A 21,729-nucleotide genomic window follows, 5' to 3' on the forward strand; every position below is an offset into this window, starting at 1 on the left:
GATGCATTGGTTTTATTTTACTTTTCATTTTAAACCAAACTAAATAAAGAAAAATAGATAACCATCAATTAGTCAAATTAAAACAGTTAATTAGAGAGTTATTTAATGCATAGCACGTAAAAAAAATCAATAAAATGAATTTTCTTTTAATATATATTAGGATTAAACTATTTCTATATGTCTATAAGACTTTATTTAAGAATTAAAAAATATTAGTAGTTTCTATAAATGGTATTTAACTCTGTATCTTATATAATTTATGAATACATGGTGATAATAAAAAGAATTAAATGAAAAACGATACAGTATATGTTTATATTGTTTATATATATATATATATTATAAGTTGGTTATGTATTGGGGTTTAGATATTAAAACTGTACTATTTATAGTTAGCCCTTGAGTTGTTAAATATTTTTTACTTATAAATCTCGTAAAATACTAAAATAGTATATGTTAAAGTATATATTTTAAACATGACATGTAAATAAAAATTACCTTAAACATATTTCTTTTCTATAATATAAATAAAAAAAATTTAAAATGTATTATATCAAAATGTATAAATTAAAGAAAAAACACATATTTGAAGGAGGTTATCTATTTTATTATACCTAACTCGAAACTATATTAGTAAATTATAAATATTAATAAAAAAGTAAAATATATTAAGCAAATCATTATTATATTAATAAAGCTGAATAAAAAATATAAACAATAATACTATTGAGTTACACATATATAATATTAAAATGGAAATTATATATTTAAAACATTTGTAATAATATCAAATACAATTATAAAATAAAAAAATATCTATACGGATGTGCGGATTAGAATTGATATGTATCAATACCATTTAAAGAGGATCATTCCTATTTTATGCCCTTAATGAAAATTATAATTTTTCCAAAAATACCTTTATTTTTGCAAATGATTAATAAAATTCATTAATGACATTTGAGTCTTTTGGTTTTGGGCCTGCATATTATATAGTTAAATGGATCAATAAAAATGGGCTTACCTATACTTATAAGATATATTATTTTTATTTAATATAAATATTTTAAGTTCAAATATTATATCTATATATTATAAAACTAAATTAATCAACAAACGTAATGACATCATAATATTATTTTATTAAATCTATATATCATAAAACTAAATTTTAAATCTAAAATAAAAAATACAAAACTTTTAATAGGTTATTAAAAACAAAAATTAACTAATATTGTCATATCAATAAGTTTTTATATTATCATTTTATTTGGATGAAATAATAAAAATATCATCAAAGTTTAAAAAAATCACAAGTTTATGTAATATTAAAAAATATATGATTAAATTAATAAAAAGTCTTAAAATATTATCAGATATCAATACCATTAAAAAAATCATTTCTATTTTATGCCCTTAATGAAAATTACAATTTTTCCAAAAATATCCTTATTTTTACAAATGATTAATAAAATTCATTAATGACATTTGAGTGTTTTGGTTTTGGGCCTGTATATTATATACTAGAGTCGGCCCGCCCTACGGGCGGGATATGATTTATTTGTGATCTAGATTATTGTTTTCTTATATAATTTTGTGGTTGGTATTTTAGGTTCATATTTGCAAGAGATGTGAATGAAAGACACAAAGAAAGAAGAAAAAACTCAAGAAAATGGTTCATGTATCTTTTGTTTGTAAGTAATTTTTGTTTTGACTTTTTGCGACGACAATATTGTTATGTCATTGTTGAATAATTTGTATCTAACAACTAATGTATATGATTCTTTTTGAGATTCTCGCCAGTTGTAAGGCCTTTGAATAATTTTCCAAAAAGAGAATCTCACCTTTGATGAAAAACTGGCAATCAAAACATTAGATATCCAATTGGATTGGACATAGTGTTCAAGGGTTAGGACATGTTCCTGATATTCATCGGTTTTATTTTTAAAGTTTATTGTTAGGTGATACTTGGTTCAGATAAAATAAGCTATATTGTTTATTATGAACAAATATAAAGATTTCTAGACTATTTCAAGCTTGATCTTAACATTAAACACAGAATTTCAGATTATCACGAAATAATTCATAATTGTTTCTATGTGCCATTCGAGATTAGCTAGGAAGATATTTTTTCATGAAATTTTTTAAATACATCTATTTAGATACAATAAATTTAGTCTCTTGTCTATATCATGAAATTATTTTCCTTTTTATGTTTACTATTGTATATTTTATTTTTTCATTTGTTTTGATAGTGTGTAAATTGTTTTTTTTTCTTTTTCTCGGTATCTTAGTTTTTCTTAACTTAAACTCAATTATTAGAATAGGAAAAGTTTAATTTTTTCTTTAATCATGGTTGAGTTGATAAAACGTGAAAAGGCAACAATGTTATTGTATTCTCGTAATTGGTTTTCTTATAAAATTTTCAAGTGAAATTCAGAAGAACTAATATCTGCTTCAAGTGAAGTTCTTTAATGCATCCTCCAAGTAAAACAATTTGAACGACTGGCCAAGTGTTTAGTATTACAAAAGTATTCACTAATATCTGAGCTCTTTATGATATTTAATTACTAAGAAATTTAAAGAAAAAATAACATCGAAAGTATGAAACAAACAATATAAAGCCATAACTTGCCCTCCCTCATCTATTCGATACTTTCCTCATACTAAACCATATCTTCATAACTTATGTTTGCTTCCTCCACCACTATTTCTTCCTTTAAGCTTAAAGAAACTTCAACGTCTCAACCTTGTTTTGTTTGTGGGTACAGAGATAAAACTTGAAAGGGATTTAACGGGTTAAAGTGATGCGTACATTGGTTTATACCGTGCACCAGACGCTAACACCAAGGCTGCTTCAGTTTAGAAGCAATATCCAACCAGCAAAAAGGAGAGGCCATTCTCAGGTCACTCCTCTTCACGTCACTTCGACGATTTTAACTTCCAGAAGATCAATTTTTTTTCGAAGGGCATGTCTCAAATCTCATCCTCTCACTTCCTTTGGTCGCCAAATAGCACACCCTTCTCTCTATTTCCAAGCTCTCGAGCTCTGTTTCAACGTTTCCTTCAACAGGATTCCCACCAATCCAAACAGTCAGTTTCAGACTCAACCCTCGCTCGCCAACGCTTTGGTCGCAGCTCTGAGGAGAGCACATGCGCATCAGAGGAGATGGTGTGCAGAGCAGTAGCAGAGCCAACAAAACCAGCCGTTCTTGGCGGCTACCTGTGGATACTTTTTCGAGTTGTTCCTTTCCAGGCCTAAGCTTTCTATCCTTTTCAACAGCCTTATCACAGTCCTTGATGCACTCGTCATACTGAATCAAACACATTCACAGTAGGTTCAACCTTGTGCCAAGTAAATTATCATATTGCATCAAACATGATCATGTTTAGACTCAACCACATACCAAGTGAATCTCTATGGTCTAATATACATAAGAACTAAACATGGATACATAAGACTAATATACATAAGGACTAATCCCAGATGATAGATCTGTTAATTCTTGAGAGGTCTACTACTTGAAAATGCATGGTTTCCTCAGAACACATCTTGTAAATAGATGACAACAATATACTCAATAACATAGGCAACTGTCACAAAGTAACAACTTGCAAGATTAAGATAGATAAAGATTAAAAATTCACAGCTAGACAAATGAGATGTACGTACATACAAACACAAACAGAATAATTCTGATTCTCCAATGGTTCAACATGATTTCAGACTCAATTTTTTTTAAGGCTTTCTGCATCTCTTCGATAACCAGTTAACTCCAGTATTATCTGACTGGATTCCAGGTAACGAAACTGACTCCAAATCCAATTCTACAACGTACCGGTATGGGTTAGACGCAATCAAGACATGGCTAATCGAGTCATGTCCCTTCCAGTGTTTCTCCACTCCGACGGAAACTTACACACCATGAAGATTCTTCAAACCGTCTTTTCCTCCAACATCTCCGGCCAACTACATTGAGGCTTATTTATCAAACGACTTGGAGTGAAACATTAAGAGGGATTCATACCTGAGGAGAGAGGAGTCGGGACTGAGCAGTTGGCTTGATAAGAACAAACTAAACGAATGAAGGCTTTTAGAAGTGATGACGTATTAGGAGGTAGATTGATTTAGAAATTGTGAGGATGATGCTAAGGGGATGGAGCCATACCTTTTTATAGGTGAGAATCACGTGGTTGACGATTAAACCACAATCGCCGTTACAGAATCTCGACAGTCTCTGCTTAGATCGACGACGAACGAAGAACACGGAGGGGAGCAGTTGATAGGGCTTCCGCAGAAGACTGTCTCGATGGGCCGCAGCGCGTAACGAAGCCCAACAGCGAAGTTTAGTGAAACGATGCGGATCCTATGTGTCTTCACTACAGGGATCCTATTTCCAAGCTGGCATCATCAGGAGAGATTAAACTCTTCTTTATATATAAAGATTTAAATGGATCAATAAAAATGAGCTTACCCATACTTATAAGATATAATATTTTTATTTAATATAAATATTTTAAGTTTAAATATTATACATATATATTATGAAACTAAATTAATCAACAAACGTAATGATATCATAATATTATTTTCTTAAATCTATATATCATAAAACTAAATTTTAAATCTAAAATAAAAAATACAAAACTTATAATAGGTTATTAAAAACAAAAATAAACTAATACTGTCATATCAATAAGTTTTTTATATTATCATTTTATTTGGATGAAATAATAAAAATATCATCAAAGTTTAAAAATCACAAGTTTATGTAATATTAAAAATATATGATTAAATTAATAAAAAGTCTTAAAATATTATTAGATATTTTGTGTTTTTAACGGATCATTGGTACCAAATCACATATTAATAACGTGTTTTGAGTTTTTAATGGTTTCTATATATTTTTAATTAACGAATTTTTCATTGAATACGAACCGGATTATATACAATTTACGGTTTACCGGTTCAACCACGGATCTGAGTTAGATATGAAAACACTTCTTAAAACTCGAACATTATTTTTAATTTTTTAAAAAATTATATGTTCTCTAATAAAAAGTTATAAATTCATCCAAACACTTTTGAAAAAGAAAATGTTCTATTTCTTTTTATTTTGAAAAGAAAAAAAATTAAAAACATAAAAACTCAATTTTTGTGATTTGGAACAAAAATAATGGTATATGTAAATCAATTTTGGGTCGAAAGAATAATCCGCGTTTTTTAAGCGTGGGTAGGGGTTTAAATATTAAAAGTAGACAATTAATACCCTTGTTTAAAAAAGCTGCCGCGTAACCGCGTTTGCGGCCGAAAAAACACTAGTCGGGAGTCAACCGTTGCGCTTTTGACCAAATCGGCGTAACTAATCGGTCTATAATTAAGCGGGCGCTTAATCACATTACACGTTATTAGTCGGATTTATTACCGATTTTCTTACTTAAACTAGGCCCAGATAAAAGTTGGGCCGCAGTTCTATCGGAGCATGTTTGACTTGAACAAAGGTGAAGGACGTACCTTATTTATACTGGTTGATTTTCTTTCCCATCTTCATCATTAAGCGATGTGGGAGGTGTAAAATGTTGACGTATCTCTTTCTAATTTTTTTTTTGCTGTCATTTAGGTGCACTTTAGTTATAACTTATAACATGAGAAAATAGACTTTAACTGGACTTTAGATGGGCTTTATCAAAATTTGGTAATTTGTAACTTTGTGTTTTCTGGTTTATAAATGATATAGATGATAAAAATTCAAATGAAACAATATATATATTTATATAATACTTTAGATTATGAAATTACTTTGGTATGTTTGAATATAAGTATCTTATTTTTGTTGTGTCTCTTATAGATAAACATTTATTAAACATATTTTTGTATTATACATATATAAGTAAGAAATATATATATATATATATATATTAAAAAATTTCTTCCCGAATATTTCCCGATTTTTTTTTCGCATTTTCAAAAAATCGTTAGGTTCGGGTGCGCCGCACGCGCAGCGCCTAGCTACTTTCCGAATAAGAAATAATACTCAGCCCCATGTGGCTTTTATAAAATCAAGTTGACAAAAAATTCGTGGGCTTTAGTGGCTTTCGTTTAGGGCCCATTTGTTTGATGTGTATATGTATATATAAAGACACCCTAGAACGTAAGGGAGGACTTGTGTGTGTGATACGTTAGAAAGGTTTGAGAGGATGAAGGCGACGGCTGAACACGGTACAGCTAAGATAGCGGTGTGGTGGGACATGAAGGACTGTCCGATTCCGGAAGGTTATGACGCTGGTCGGGTCCGAGCGAGCTTAAGCGGCGTTCAAGGAACGACCAAACACAAACCCCTGGTCACATCCTGCAAGGGCTCGTATCCACTGGAATCTCTGTAGCACATACCAGATCCGGTTAGTTATCCATCTCTAGAGTGTTATATATATATATATATATATATATATATATTTATTAGTTTGGATATCACTAAAAAAATATATATTAACAGAAAGCACAAACTACCTCATGTATCGGGATATTGTGGAATGGCGAGGTCAGAATGCTCCTCCAGCTACAATGATGATCATACCAGATAAGGTGCGAGGTGTCTTTGATTGGGATCTGCTCCGGCAACAACAACGGACGCGATACAACCTTTTTCTGGCTTATTCAGTTAAGCCTCGAGTAGCTAACCTCCTCTGCACAAGTGAAGAGTGGTGCTGGACAAGTTTACTATATAGTAAACAAAGCGGACCAGTTGTTGTTCAGAGTGCCAAGTTGTATTGCAAATCGTGCAATTTCGATTGCCAAAGCCTGAAGAAATTCGAGAAGCATCTCTCGAGTTATAAGCACGTACGAGAAGTAAGCATCGTCTCTCTATTTGCTTCAATTTGATTGAGATTTTGTGTTAAACATGAACATTTCAATAATTTATTTATTTATTTTGGAAACTATGTCTATGTATATATATATATATAGGAAAAATCGCATTTTAAACCCTGAGAATGTCACATTCTAGCACTTTAAACACTGAACGTTTTTGATTAGCACTTTAAACCTTGAAAATAACATTTTTATCATAACAAACCTCCAAGTCAACTAGGTGACCTTTACTGTTTGAGCAATAACCCTGTTTAAATTTTTGCACTTGCATAACTTTTTGCACTTGGAGGAGAAGAGACTTCCTGCGTCTCGTAAATCTAATATTCAGGGCCAGAGGCGATTTCGAGTAGCTGAGTACGACCGACATCATTTGCCACAGGCAAGTTTTTTCTTTCTTTTTTTTTTCTCTCTCTCTCTCTCTCTCTCTCTCTACAAAAGATTGAATAGAAAAAGTAGTCGCATGTACACTCAAAATGTGTCATACATTGTAGGTGAAAAATGATCGAAAAACCAAACGTATGAAGAAGAAAGCAAATTCGGACGGGTTTTGGACTTCTTGATGATCACTTACGTCTTACTAATCGACCTTGATCTCAAACCTAGAGTGTTGAACTTGTTACTAAGCTGCAGCTCTTGCTTTTCGTTTCTAGTCTATGTTTTAATGTAAAATACTTGTTTTTCATTTTGCTTTGCTTGTTTAATACCATGGTTTTATCTATTTAAGAAATACAACAAGTTAATCTTATTATTCACTAACTGTTTAGTAGTTCTTTTCATTTTCGGATTCGCAGTATTATTGATTAGATCAAATTTAAAGTTTTAGATTACCTTAATGTCAGACGGCTATATGATCAAATGCCTTTCAGCCAATTAAATTGACACATCAAATTATATGATCAAATGCCTTGCATGCCTTGGCGTACTGAACCCATGTTTCTGTTCAATCTCCTTGGCTCAATACACAAAATGAGGCCCACCTTGCAGTTTTATTTTAGGTGAAACTTTCGTACCCAACTCACGTTTCTGTTCAATCTCTTTAGCTCAATACACAAAATGAGGTTCACCTTGCAGTTTTGTTTTAGGTGAAACTTTCGTATCCAATCATCTATGTGTGATATATACCTTTAATATTTCTACATGAACTCTCACACACACTTCTTAATTAAAGCTATAGCTAGACATGAAAAAATATATACCTTTAATATTTCTACATGAACTCTCACACACACTTCTTAATTAAAGCTATAGCTAGACATGAAAAACTCCTACCAGACAAAAATAAAAGCAAAGAGAACAGACAATGAAACACGAGTATAACCCGAATTCAATGGAGAGCTCTCATTCACAACTGATCAAAAGCTTCCACCGACGTCTGATCTCATCACCTTGTTTGGGTTGCTGTGTTACAACTGCATGCGTCCAAAGCTTCCGCATTTTGTTGGACTAAGGCTTCAACACTTTATACTTACGCATATGTCCATTTACAGTACTGCAAATCATCAAACTAACCTAAATGAGTTTTTAATTTTTAGATTAAAAAAAAGAGTTTTCTTTGTGTATGTAGTATCTAGCATTATCAAAGAACATACTAAGCCATATAAGGGAAATTAGGGGCCATATACATATGCCAAAAAATATTAAGTCCATACACATAATATGATGATAATATGATGATGGTTATGATATGTTATATAATGTTATCCAAAGTTTCGAAAATAGCCTTATAGGCGCGTGAAAGGAGAATTGTATTTTTTTTTTTATCTTTACCCTAAAAACTGAAAAGTCAGTACCACTTTTTTCTGTTTCCATTCGTTGACGAACGCCATTTGGAGAGATCATTGGAAGAAACAGATTAGCTGAAATCGATTGTGAGGCGGAGTTGGCGAAGGAAGAAATCTTAAAGCTTCATCTTTGGGTTCGTGTTACTGGCAGAAATTGATAATCGATGTTAGGTTTACGGAGAACTGTTCAAATTCGCGGCGAAATTTGCAAGGCGGAGTGATCTCCTACCAAACCCAAGTAAATACAGTTTGATTAATGAACATAGTCGGCCTTATCCTCTGTTTTGAACCCATCTCGCTGTGCATTAACACCACTAACACCGTTTATTGTTTGCAGATCCAGATTTACGGGTATATTGGCGGCCGACCAATAAAGATAATTTGCAAGACTATTTTAAGTTTACAAGCTCAGTTAGGATTTTAGTATTTGCCTCCTTCACCATGGCCCTCTCCATGGTTGTTTCTGTGTTGTTTTCGTTAGTTTCCCCCCACATGATTTTCTGGGTTCGTGTTTGTGGAAGCAAGTTATGTATGTTGTAATATGACTATACTATCTGAGCGACTTTGATAATATAGTCACCATGTTTAGTAGAAATAGTTCACATAGCAAGAATTGATCAAATTATGCTATTTTGCTAAAGTAAAATAGTATACAAATAGTTGTACCTATATATATTTGATCTTTGTCGAATCTACCCAACATAGGAGCAATCTACCCAACATAGGAGCGTTGAGTGAAGTTTCGTTTGCTTGCTCATGTTATACTATATTGTTTTCTTTGTAGTATAGTTCCATGCTATGATTGTGGAAGCATGCATGGAGCTATGCAGTTGAACAAAGTTCACTATGTTATGATTGGACTCCATCACCGTAAGTAAACCTCAACACTTTGTTTTATTCATTTATATTGCTACAGAATTTGTACTATTGTTAGTCTGGTATTCTCCTCGCTTCAGTACTAGTACATGTCGGTACTATATTACTTAGCATGTCTTATAGTATGGAATCCTTTATTGCATTCATGTACATGTGTTTTGTTCTTTACTAATTGTGTATGTGAATTATGTAACTCCATTCCACGTTCTAACTAGGTCAAGACTCGTCTATGATGATGTGTGCAATGACTACATACTTTATATATCTTTCAGGCTGCAACTACTAGGAGCCACGATGAAGGCAACTGGCATTGTAGATGAAATTTATTTTTCCTTTTCTTCCATATGATATGGTTCCGTTCTATACTATTATTTATATGGTGTAGTCCATTTTTTTTGCTGCTTTGCTCTACTGCCTTCATTGTATCACACGTTCATGTACATGGCCGCATTATGATGTATATGTACTTTTCGTGTTACAACTTCATGCTATGTTTATTCATGAAGAGAACTAAAGCTTTAGTTACATAGTACCCATTTGCGAAAGACCATCGTTGTTGCCGCACCATCAACCCCCCTGCTCCTTTACGATTCTATTTGGGTGCAAACCCCATACCAATACCGACGATGTTATGTTGTTGCTGGTGTTGTCACTTGAACTCGTTATGAAAGACTGCCTTACAGTACTCTTCATAATGTGTGAAACATGCGTCCTCCTCTAATTGCATCCAACTGTGCTTTGTAACTTCAGAGATTGCTTGTATGGTTAATCGCACTTACAACAAAAGATTATACCATTATAAAAATAGTATAGTGGGGCAATGATAGTTTCCAAAACAGGATATGCTCAGCTTAAGTCAAAATAAAAAAAATATTTTGTGTTATAGTAGAGATTTGACAATCGGAGTTTGTGATATATGTTTTTCCTCTCTTATGTTTCCTTTATTTGTGACTTAAATCCTTTAGCCGTGTTTGTTATAACTTTGCTTTCCATTTCATTACATTAGCTTATCTATTGTATTATGACGTTTGCCTTCATGTCATCTTTAACATATTCTATCATGCGACTAGTAGACAATGTGTGGTCTCGTTTTGCTTGCTTACCTTTAATAATTGGCTTCTCTTCTATGTGTCTATATCGCCTCAATCCATGTCATAACATTAGGCCACTGCAACTTGTCTGAACACATGTATTGAGGATCTGTCTTCCTTGCCTAAACTATACCATATATCATATAGTATAGCTTTGTTTGGATCACTTCCTACACATGTATTGGAACATTATTCAACATCACATAAAAACGTGGAAACAAAGCGAACTTGGATATATATGGTTTTTACCAAAATGTGGGCATACTACATTGAATATAGGGTAGTCTTGTTCCCGTGCATGGATATATTGTATATTTTCGAATCCATTATGAATACACAATTACCAATTGTTGTGAATTTATGTGTGGCAGAACTTAACTAGACTACATAGACTATAGTATAGTATTGCCTCTGCATTTTTTCATACCTCAACATGCGGGCACAAATTAAGCATGTGTTTTTAACTCCAGTCCTCTCCCCACGCACACGCGCTTGCAGGGTTATTCCTGGCAATATTGAGCATAACTAATCCCATCAGAGACTTTTCACTGTAGAATAGCTATAAGCTTAATATTAGGGTCCAATATGAATATTCACCAAATTCACCCTTTATATAATTGATATTTTCTATCAAGTAATCCAAAATCTATCTTTTATCAAGGAAATATAGTAGGTGAAAATATTCTATAAAAAAACATTTCCATTTAATTAGATACATAGCTAAAACAGGATATAAATTTCTAGAATCCAGTGGTGGTTTCATTTTTGTTTTATGTCTCTACTTGTTATTTTGTTTGTTAGAATTTTTGGACTACAATAAACCAATTAGTGAAATTTCTTTTACTAACACTAAAGATTTTCTCCGCGCTACGCGCGGAAAATGGTTTTATATTTTTATTTGATATTATTTTTAAAAGGGGTAAATTGTTATGAATTTTTCCCTTTGTAAATAAGTTTATCTAGGCCATGTATTTTTAAAATAGAGATAAAATTTGTAAATGAACGAAATTGTTCTTTAGAAAGATAAAAAAAAAAACAATTTGTAAAACGAACAAAGAGGTTGAAGTTTTTCTTTTCCTCTCTAGCTTTGATACAGGTTTGGTAGAAACAATATCCTGCTCTAATATATTTATTAAAAACAATGGAGTTGTTCATTTAGTTCACTAAACAAAATATTTTAATATTTTGTTCGTAAACAAATACATAATCAGACGACAAAAGATGTTACGGTAGTATGTTATGGCGTTAATGGCATAGAGACGACCAAAAGATATATCTAGAGATATCATGCCCAAATACTAAGGGAAAAAAGGAAATCTAAAATAGTAAAACCAAATATGGTGTCGCAAAAATGAAAGTTAGGTTTGATAAGTCCAAAATGAGAAGATAGCGGCAGTTTTGTGGTTAGATTGCTGTGGAATGATTTGAGTCACATAATTGATAAGTTTGGAGTTTTGATTACCCGGAGGATCTAAGTTTAGTTGAAAGTTTTCTGGCAAAATAAAATGATAACATTATAAGTTAATGTTCTGGCTTAATTTAATTTCATCTACATGTAACTAAATAAAAACCACAGTTTATTTGAGCGAGAAGAAGATGAGCTAGCCGCAAGTGTGGGAAAAGATATTTTTTTCTTGCTTATATAGGACACCGAAGGTATAAAACTGTGATTTCTGAGACAATTTACTTGATTCATATTCCGGAAGCAGGTATCTAACAATAAACAAATTTAAGAGCATACGATTTATTTAGATCCTCCGGGTAATCAAAACATTCAAGAACTGATTAATATTTCATTTTGTTTATTTATAAATTAAATTGTCTTCCAAATTGTATATAGAAAATGTGTTATATAATTTGTATTTTTATCTTCTTTCGATACATAATTTTGGAACTAATAATTTAGATCTGTCTATTTATTTGGTTTTGTATATTGGAGATTGCATCTATTATTTGCAATTGAAGCATAATTCATTATAAATAAACTAAAATAAACTAAAATAAAATTATTTTAATTGCCTTTATTTATTGCCATCTTTTTTAATTTGTAAATATATTTCTAAAATTATGTATGATTTTATGTTTGTTATTTTAAAATTTTAAAATAAAATGTTAATGGGTGTTAAGTTGCATTTGCACATATAACCATTAATATCCTATAACCATTAATAGAGTGAAAATATATGCACACATAAGAATATTCATTTTAAGCATAGACGTACAACAACGCTTTGGAATTCCTTTTAAAAAAATAACTCTTTGGAATTGTAACACCATTGCTTTTAAGATTTAATTAGGTTAATATTATTAATTTGTTTCATTTCAGTAAGTTTGATTTTTTTCTTATTTTTGCAAGTATATATTTATAAAATTGTGTTTACTTTTATATATCTTGGTTTGGACTAAATTTAAGAGATAAAAACTTGAGGTTCTAATTATTCAAGAATTACATGATAAATTTTATTCTATCAGTTTGACAATGTACGGTTTTGTAGTTAAAAAATTACAATATATTCATATCACATCACATATTTTTTCAAAGTAGTTATTTGATGTTAACATAAACAAATAATTTTGATAGAAAGAAAAAAGATGATATCAAATTATCAGACTACATTAAAATATTTGTATTATATAAGTGCAGTCAATTCATAATAGGCATAGCTTTGTAGATATGTCACGGACAAATATTACATAAGTATCATGTGGTAGAGTTATTATATATTTCTATAGATACAACGGAAGTAAGGGTTTGTCGTACCTGCAGTTTCCAGAGGTGGTGTAGAAGGTGGGTTCTTCATCCCTTTGTAATCTCGATCCTTAGAAACAATCCGATTGTGTGTTAGAGATTTGGATTAAGGTTTGAATTTTTTGGATTTTTAAAAGAATGTCTTACACGTACGCAGGAGAGCTTAGAAGGCGGTTCTGATATTGTGGTTTTACTCTGGATTTTGAAGATGGGAAAGATGAAGTTTCAAAAAAAAAAAAAAAAAAAAGAAAGATGAAGTTAGGTTATTTTTTCTTCGCACCGTTTCTTCGAAAGATTTGACTCGTAAAGATGAATGATATTAGAGCCAAAGGTTTGTGAATATTCTCTAACGTTTTTGGAAGAAAAAGTATTTACTTATTAGGGTTTGACTTCAAATCTGAGAACTAAATTAATGCAATCAATCACGTGCCAAAGATTTGTGAATATTCTCTAACGTTTTTGGAGGAAAAAGTATTTACTTATTTGGGTTTCACTTGAAGTCTAAGAACTAAATTTCTGCAATCAATCACGTTTGAGATATGCTGGAATATTCACAAATCTTCGTCGAAGCCAAATCACAGATTCATTCTTTATAAGTTCTCTCTCCTATCTTGCTTCAAAGATCAAATAAACTACACTACTGTACACTCTCCTTTCTAACGTGTTATTGACTTCTACCTGTTTATAATCATTATAGACTTCTAAATAATCAAATAAGCAGATTAATCCTGAAGAAGCAAAGTAATAGTGCAACACAGATGATTATCATGGAAAGTAGGTTAAAATGTTTGCAAGGTGAAAAAACTCTGGAAAATTCACACCGAAAGGAAAGCATGAGTCAATATTAAACTGAAAAACAAATACTTTGACTGCAATCAACCTTGATAGCTCTGAGAAGACATACGGAAGCTCTAATTCCCACACTTTGGGCGTTTAGCTTTCTCTACCTCACCACTGTCCCAAGTCCTCTTATTCCCCTCTGCAGAATCCACATGGCTTTTGGAAGCTTCTCACACGTCGTTTCCAGTCTGAAATGTTTCCTCAGACGTTGCAGCAATGTGGTTTCCTGCCAAGGCTTCTGTGGCTGGTGGAGTGTCTAGAGAGAGGATCTTGGTCACAGTTAGAGATCGGGTCTTGCCTGATAAGTTGTGCTCTGTAGCTTTCACACAAAACTTATGTCTTTGTCTGATGGTGCTGATTAGAGCTTCCGGGACAGACACCTCATGGTTAACTCCTTGGTTTCCATTAGCCTGACATTCAAGTACAACAGCGTCATGTCAAAACATCTAAGAGTATCGACTGATGAAAAGTTACCTCAAAATAGCTGCTAACTAATTCCGATGCGTGCTTCCCAGCCAACGCACGACCAGCATCACCAAGTAGTACAAAAACAGCTTGCTCACTGTTGTCATAGACAGATATCTGTGCACGGTACCTGTTATGAAAAAATAAGAACCTAATACCATTCAAAGCGTTACTGAATATTGAGTCTAGAGTCCATACTGTGCAACGCCAGCTATGTTGACATTTCAAGATTTCACACACATCAAAGAAGTTGGGCCTTTCGTAGCCTTAGTGTTGCACCCACTGCATGCAATATAATACCAGGCAGAGCCAGGGACTACATCATCAATCGTAGCCGTGCACTAAAAAAAAGTCTCCTGCAACCGAGCAAGTTATATAAGCATCGAAGCTTTGCTTAATGAGTTAGAAATATATAGCTTTAGTTGTACCTTAGCAGATTCCTGCTTGATGTAGGAGAATATTTCCCCTATGGCCAGTGGCTCACGTTTAGTGACCACCTCTGCATTAACCTTCCCAGCAATCTTTGGATTAGAGCCCAACCTGAGACAGAGTACAAAGCATTGATTTAGTCAGTCACTGCAATGTATTCATGCGCGGTTCACTTCATTTAGTGAAAGAGTAAATGTAAAATACATAAATACTTACCAGGCGAAGTAATCTATGGTAGGTTGGACATCGTAGTCCATAAAAACGCGTGAGGAGGACATTGAGGTCAGGGCTAGAGTACATGTTTTATTATGGAAATCCCATTAAAAACAACTAAAAGTGTAGATATGCAAATGTAAGTAAGCTATACTAAAGATAGAAATCGGAACCTCCGAGACTCTCCGTGTTAACGGTGGTGACCAGTAACACGGTGGGTGTGTTTTCGTAGGATTTGAATTTTTTGCAGAAGTCTCTTGCAGCCTGGTCCCAAAGGTAGAGTTTCATCACAGGTCCACTGCAAAATATCGACACTGATTGGTTAAGAGAAGTACAGAGAAGTGGTGTTTACGAAATAATAAAAAACCTACTCGTGTGATTGCACATGAACCAGAAGATGCCTCGCCTTTGCTATCTCCACTTCATCAAGGACGGGGTCTCAATGAGACTCTGTCCATTAACCAGCTTCATGTGGCCAACAACATCTATTCCATTGTTCATCAAGAGGGTAACTAAGATGACTCCAAAATAAGTAATCTAATATTTCATGACCACAAAAAATCGAAACACACATAGTCTTAAAGTAGTCGACAGATCCTATTTATACTATGCTACGCTATGATGATCAAAAAAATCCAAGGGCCAAGGTTAGTAAATTGTGCTACCTAACGTTACAAACCGAATAAATGAATTTCATTCATTAACATGTGCCTCTTTCAAGAGTGACTTCAGAGAATGACTAAGACAAACCAAAAACTCTTAAAACTTTAACTTCATTCATCCACATGTGACTCTTTAAACAGTTAATTCAGAGAATGATTATGACAAACCAAAACATTAATACAGTTAATTCGAGATTTATGTATCTAAGCAGCAAGAAAGGCTAAATACTACATCCAATCATCAAGCAATGCAACTAAGGGATGATGTGGGGAATTACAGAGCTTGCCGTAGAGGTCTCCTTTGAGATCACAGTTAGCTTGAAAATCCTCATACGAATGAAACCGGAAACTGTCTTCATCAAAGGGGTGGGACTGTCTTGAAGAACCGACAGTTCAGAGTTCCATGAGAACGACACGGTCGCGGTCTGATCAGCAACCCGAAACACCGATTTGTTTCTGGATCCATAGAAGTTGTTGAGTTTGTAAACTGATCCTCGCTTCATTTTAGGCAAATACTTTTCAATCCGTCCTGGCGAAATGAATCCTTGAATAACAGTTCCCTGCAAAGAATAACATAAGGAAAACCAAAATAAGTAAGCGTAGAACGTTTTGAAGTAAATAAGTGGGAACTAAATAACTACGTTTAGGAGATTTCATGTACCTGTTCGTCGATGAGGAACATCTCCAGGCCAATAAGCGTCTTCTTTAGCGGGTTCCAAGCCTCCCAGTAATGAATCAGACAGAATCGCAACTGAGTTTCATGGGGACCCAGTGAGACATCTCTGAAGAACATGACTTTTTCATCATAATCGGAGGAGACATGGGACTTCCCATTTGGTTTCGTCGCCATGGATTGAGGTTAGTGCAGTTCAAGGGTTTTGATTTGTACAAAGGAAAGAAGATCAGTATATAAAGAATGAGGAAAAGAGGAAACTGAAACGAAATCATAAAGAAGAAATTGATTGATCAAATTAAAGTGGAGTTTTGATTGTGAAGAATTGGATCGATTAGAACTCAGTCGCTATGGTTTCAAGCGGAGAAGACGAAGAGATAGAGGGGAAGATCCTCGTGACTTCCGTCGTCGGATTGATTTTGGTTTTTTTAGATTTTGTGAAAAAAATGAAGCCCAGACGTGATGCAAATAAAGCCCACACGTAAGCCCACTATAAATAAAAGAAAAATTTGAAGCCCAGACGTAATTGAAGCTTGTCTGATGTGTAAAAATAAAATGTGCTGATTGGATGATTATTTTTGATAACGTGGATAGCTTAATATTTCAGGATATCAGCCTTTTAGTATTGTTAGATTTATTGTTGTGTATCATTGTGCTTAAAGTGGCTAAATGCTTTAACCATGGTTACGCATATATATACGTCTAATACTTATCTCATAAATTACAATGCCATAGAGTGCTTCGAAATCATCTTGTGATACACAAAACATTCTTCAGTTGAACAAAGTATGTTTATAAGCTTATGATCAGCACTCCCTAGCTATAATTTAATTAAGTGTTTGTTCATCAAAACACTCTCTTACAAGTTATCCCTTCCATATCAATATCTTCGAGGTATGAATCTATCTTTATTGCCAGGCCTCTATTTAGTGCTTCTTATAATCCGAGTCGTATAATCTTTGTTCATATTCAGAATTATATATATGGACCAAAACATGAATGATTTTCCGGAATCGGATACTCCATTCAGCTTCCAACACTTATTATACGGCGATGATTAGCAGAGGTGGGACACTTATCCGAGCGTTGATGTTAATGCCAACTTACTACTACATCCAACGGTCGAGATGAACTATGATGGTCTGACAATAGAGCCTAATCCAATTTCAATGATATCCTATGGTAATAATCTACTTTCAACAAGTTTTTTTTAGAGATATTAAGCTTTTGGATGAATAATATAGACTTATTGAAAATGTATAGGAAGAAACAATCGAGCAGTGGTTACAGACACTGGCCAATGAACCAGTTGAAATACCATCACATGAAGAACTCCACTTCACGTGAGGTACATAATTGGTTTATTGGTAATTTAATTAGGTATATTAATACATTCTGTTGTGAACAAATGCAAATCAAATTAGAAGAAAACATAGTAGGCAAAACGTATTGAGACGAATACATACTTAGGGTTTGTATATTATTACGTGAATGAATAACTTTACTGATTGACCCATATTTATATTAGTTTCAAAACTCAATTTTTTTTGCTTTATAAATACATACTTATTCTGGAAAAAGTAAAATTTCTAATGAATGTTGAACTTTTACATGTGCACAGAGATTTAAGACATTTGCAGATGCAACACATTTGTATAACATTTCTCAGTGGAGATAAATTTGAACCATGTAGAAAACTAAAAGGAATATGTATATATATATAAGGAGAGCCGTGCTCACCTTATCATTTTTGAGGCATTGGCCTCAGGACCCTTCTCATATCAATACATTTTGGGGCTCCGATTTTCATAAAATACACAATCAAATTGAGAATATGATAACTGAAAAACCATACTATCCTTTAATACTTTTTAATAAACTATCATTTTTGTTTAGTTGTTGTAGACATTAATTTTTTTTTTTAATGTCAAAAACACTTGTTGTATATAATTTGAATTTATATATTAAGTTTTCAATTGTAACTAAAATATAACGTTTGCCATTAATTTTCATAAATTACTTTTTTTTATTAAAAGTAATGCCAAAATTTAAGATAGAAAAACAATTTATTTTCTGGTTCATGTTAAAAAGTTTAATACTATTGTTTGATATATAAACTATTATGGCCTCAGGCCCCTCATAGCCCTCGCACGGCACTGTATATAAGGTGGTAGTAAATTATAATTCTGTAAGACTGTAACTATATTGTATTCAGGAACTATTGCTCATTAGTGAACAGATAAAAGATGTCGGCACTGGTTTAGACGTTGATGTCATTGATGGGAATCTGAACCGAAGAAGGTATGAAGATCGTTCTGGTCAAGCGGAGAAATGTGTGATATGTCTTGATGAACTTAAGTACAATGATGACGCTTCTAAGCTGGCATGTGGGCATGACTTTCACTTCGAGTGTATCAAGAACTGGCTAATTGTCCACACATGACCGGATCTGAGAATTTGGGGGCTTAAAACATTTCTTAAAGAATTTTTGTAATTTTGAAGATTGATACCTATACAAAAAGGCTCCAAAATTTTTGGGGGGCCAAAACTAATGTTTCACTTGCCTATGTCCAGATCCGTTCATGGTCCAGAACAAGTGTCCTCTTTGCAAGCAACAAGCTCTCTCATTGTTTCATGAAGCTGAAAATTTGAATGTGTTAGAATTGTTAACACTGATCTTTTTTGTTTAAGAGTTTCGGTATCCAGTAGTTTAATGAATAATATAGAAGTTTCATAATGATAAAAAGGTTTACCGAAATTTATGCAAGTTTGTAATCATTTGAGCACCATGCACCGGTTTATAGTTTTTTTTTGTTGCTAAATTGTAAATATCATATAAATGAAAGTAGATCTTACAGGCGAATCTAATGTTTGAGCCATCTCGGCAAAAAGAAAGAAAAAAAAAATGGATCACCAAAAGCAACAATCGCTAGTTTATCTCAACCAAAGAGGCGTAAGCGAACAGAAGTGCTTGCTATGCTTCCTAGCTGAAATGATGTTTCTCAACTCTTTATCAATACCATAGAACACTGATGCAGCAGGGAGTGAGGTCTGGTTATGAATTAGGTTGTTTCTTTGCTTCCACAGATGAAAAATGACGGTTTGAGTAGCCATCTTCCTCAGTAGCTTTAGCTTTGTGTTTGCAGATGCTCTGATCCATGAGAGCAGTTCTGACCAGTCTGTGAGAGTAGATGATGGCGCTTGACACCTGATGAAGACCTCTCTCCAGACTTGGATACTGTAATCACACCTCAAGAATAGATGGTCTCTGTTTTCTATGTGACGAGAGCAGAATGGAAAGTCGGTAGAGACCGGTAGACCCCAAGCTGCTAGCCTGTTCCTTGTGGGCAGTCTATCATAGTTGGCAACCCACATTGTGAATGCGTGCTTTGGAACAGCTCCCTTGAACCAAACAACATCGGTCCAATCTACTTCCTCCTGCCTAGGCCTGAGGAACTCCCATGTAGTTGAAGATCTGAAAAAACTTAAGGGAGAATCACCAGCAATCCATTCATACATATCATCAACATCATGAGATAAAGGCAATGAAACAGTAGTGGGGTAAGAGTGAAAGTCCACTTCCTGCTGTGATCTTGGGTGAGGCAGGGACCAAGATGAGCCCGTGATAGCTTCTGCCACCACCGCGTCAATTCTGATTCAGATTCTACGAGGTCCTGTCTTCCCGATATAGTTGTATAGTTGACCCAATGGAGACCAAGGATCGAACCAGAAGCTTGCGGTCATACCATTCCCTAGGGACAGTCTGCAGAATTGGAGAGCTAAAGGCCGCAGCTTAAGGAGCCTTTTCCAAGCCCATGAATCGCAGTTCGATGGTTCGATGCTCCAAAACGACTTCTCATGCAGGTGAGTACTCCGCACCAGTTTATAGTTTATGAAAAACAAAAACGAATTTTGCTTTTTAAATGTAATTTGTCAAAAATGGTGAAACGCTTGCAAGACCTTACCTATGAAGTGGTTGTCCTTTTTCATCTTTGTCATAATAATTAACTAGATGATAACCCGCGCAGGACGCGGGGTGAATTTTTTTAAAAATATATTGTACTTAAATATTATAAATAATATTCATTTTGTTATCAATAACCTTTTTACATTTGATTAGAGGTGGACATTCGAGTACCATTTGGTTCGATTCGGATCCTTGAGAGTTTGGTTCGGTTCGGTTCAAATCTTTGCGGATTTAGGTTCGGAATAAATTTTTTCAAAAATTAAAGTTCATATATACTTAAACATTTTCGAAATCTAAAAATAAAAATAATATATAACATATAAATTTGAATAATATATGCCAAAATACTTAAACTTAACATAAAAATTGGTTTATCTTAAATATTTTGATAGGAAATCAATAGATATTTTAAGTATTTTAGGTATTATAAGTATCGTTTATCTATTTTAAACATGTACTTATACATCATTTGTATATATTTCCAAATATTTTGGACAACTTAAAAATGTCTTATATATTTTGTATATTCTTTTAGATATTAAATTTAAAAATAATTAATATATTTTAAGTATATAAATCTTGTTCGGATATATTCGGATACCTAAAATATTACAGTTTGGATCGGATTCGGTTCCGGTTCTCTAGATACCAAAATTTTGAACCTATTCGTATATCTAACCAATTTTGGGTAAAGTTCAGTACTATTCTTTAGATCGGCCTTGGTTCGGTTTTTTGGATTCAGATTTTTTTCTCAACCCTATATTTTTATTGTGACAAACTTTTAAATGAAAATGATGATGGTTCATATTGATTTTGGGTATGGAACAATTTTTAAACCAAAACATATTTTACTATCTATGTGGCACATTTAGTTAATCATTATAAACTGTAAGCCCATTTAAGAAAAACAATGGCTAAACTTAAAAAAAACGTTATCATTTCAGATTGCCAATTGACACTTCCAAATATTCTATGTCGGTATTGTGACGAATAGAAAGGGGGTTAGGGTTATGAAAGGAAATTTGTTGTGCAATACATGTTCTCGCTAGGTAATTTCAATAACTTCTAAATAAATCTTAGTTGTAATGATCTTTTGTAAGATTTTTGAACAATAT

At 33.1% G+C, this 21,729-nt stretch overlaps 1 protein-coding gene and 2 long non-coding RNA genes across 4 annotated transcripts; all 3 read left to right on the forward strand.

Annotated features, from left to right (window-relative positions):
• Window positions 1-6,000: 6,000 nt before the first annotated feature.
• Window positions 6,001-7,613, forward strand: LOC125585358. Its single transcript, XR_007322283.1, has 2 exons — window positions 6,001-6,399; window positions 6,495-7,613. It is a non-coding gene; the product is annotated as an uncharacterized LOC125585358 (long non-coding RNA).
• Window positions 7,614-8,117: 504 nt separating this feature from the next.
• LOC125585357 lies at window positions 8,118-10,026 on the forward strand. 2 transcript variants are annotated; one of them, XR_007322282.1, is made up of 3 exons: window positions 8,269-8,887; window positions 8,987-9,519; window positions 9,798-10,026. It is a non-coding gene; the product is annotated as an uncharacterized LOC125585357 (long non-coding RNA). The 2 variants fall into 2 exon arrangements; XR_007322281.1 differs by having other exon boundaries at window positions 8,118-8,887; window positions 8,987-10,026.
• Window positions 10,027-15,438: 5,412 nt separating this feature from the next.
• Window positions 15,439-20,733, forward strand: LOC111212581 (probable E3 ubiquitin-protein ligase RHG1A). Its single transcript, XM_022714140.2, has 4 exons — window positions 15,439-17,707; window positions 17,929-17,995; window positions 18,863-19,073; window positions 19,228-20,733. The coding sequence occupies exons 1-4, from the start codon at window positions 17,631-17,633 to the stop codon at window positions 19,335-19,337; spliced, it is 465 nt and encodes a 154-aa protein (XP_022569861.1). The 5' UTR covers window positions 15,439-17,630; the 3' UTR covers window positions 19,338-20,733.
• Window positions 20,734-21,729: the final 996 nt, after the last annotated feature.

This window comes from Brassica napus, chromosome C4 (genome assembly GCF_020379485.1).
Source record: "Brassica napus cultivar Da-Ae chromosome C4, Da-Ae, whole genome shotgun sequence".
Classification (NCBI taxonomy): Eukaryota; Viridiplantae; Streptophyta; class Magnoliopsida; order Brassicales; family Brassicaceae; genus Brassica; species Brassica napus.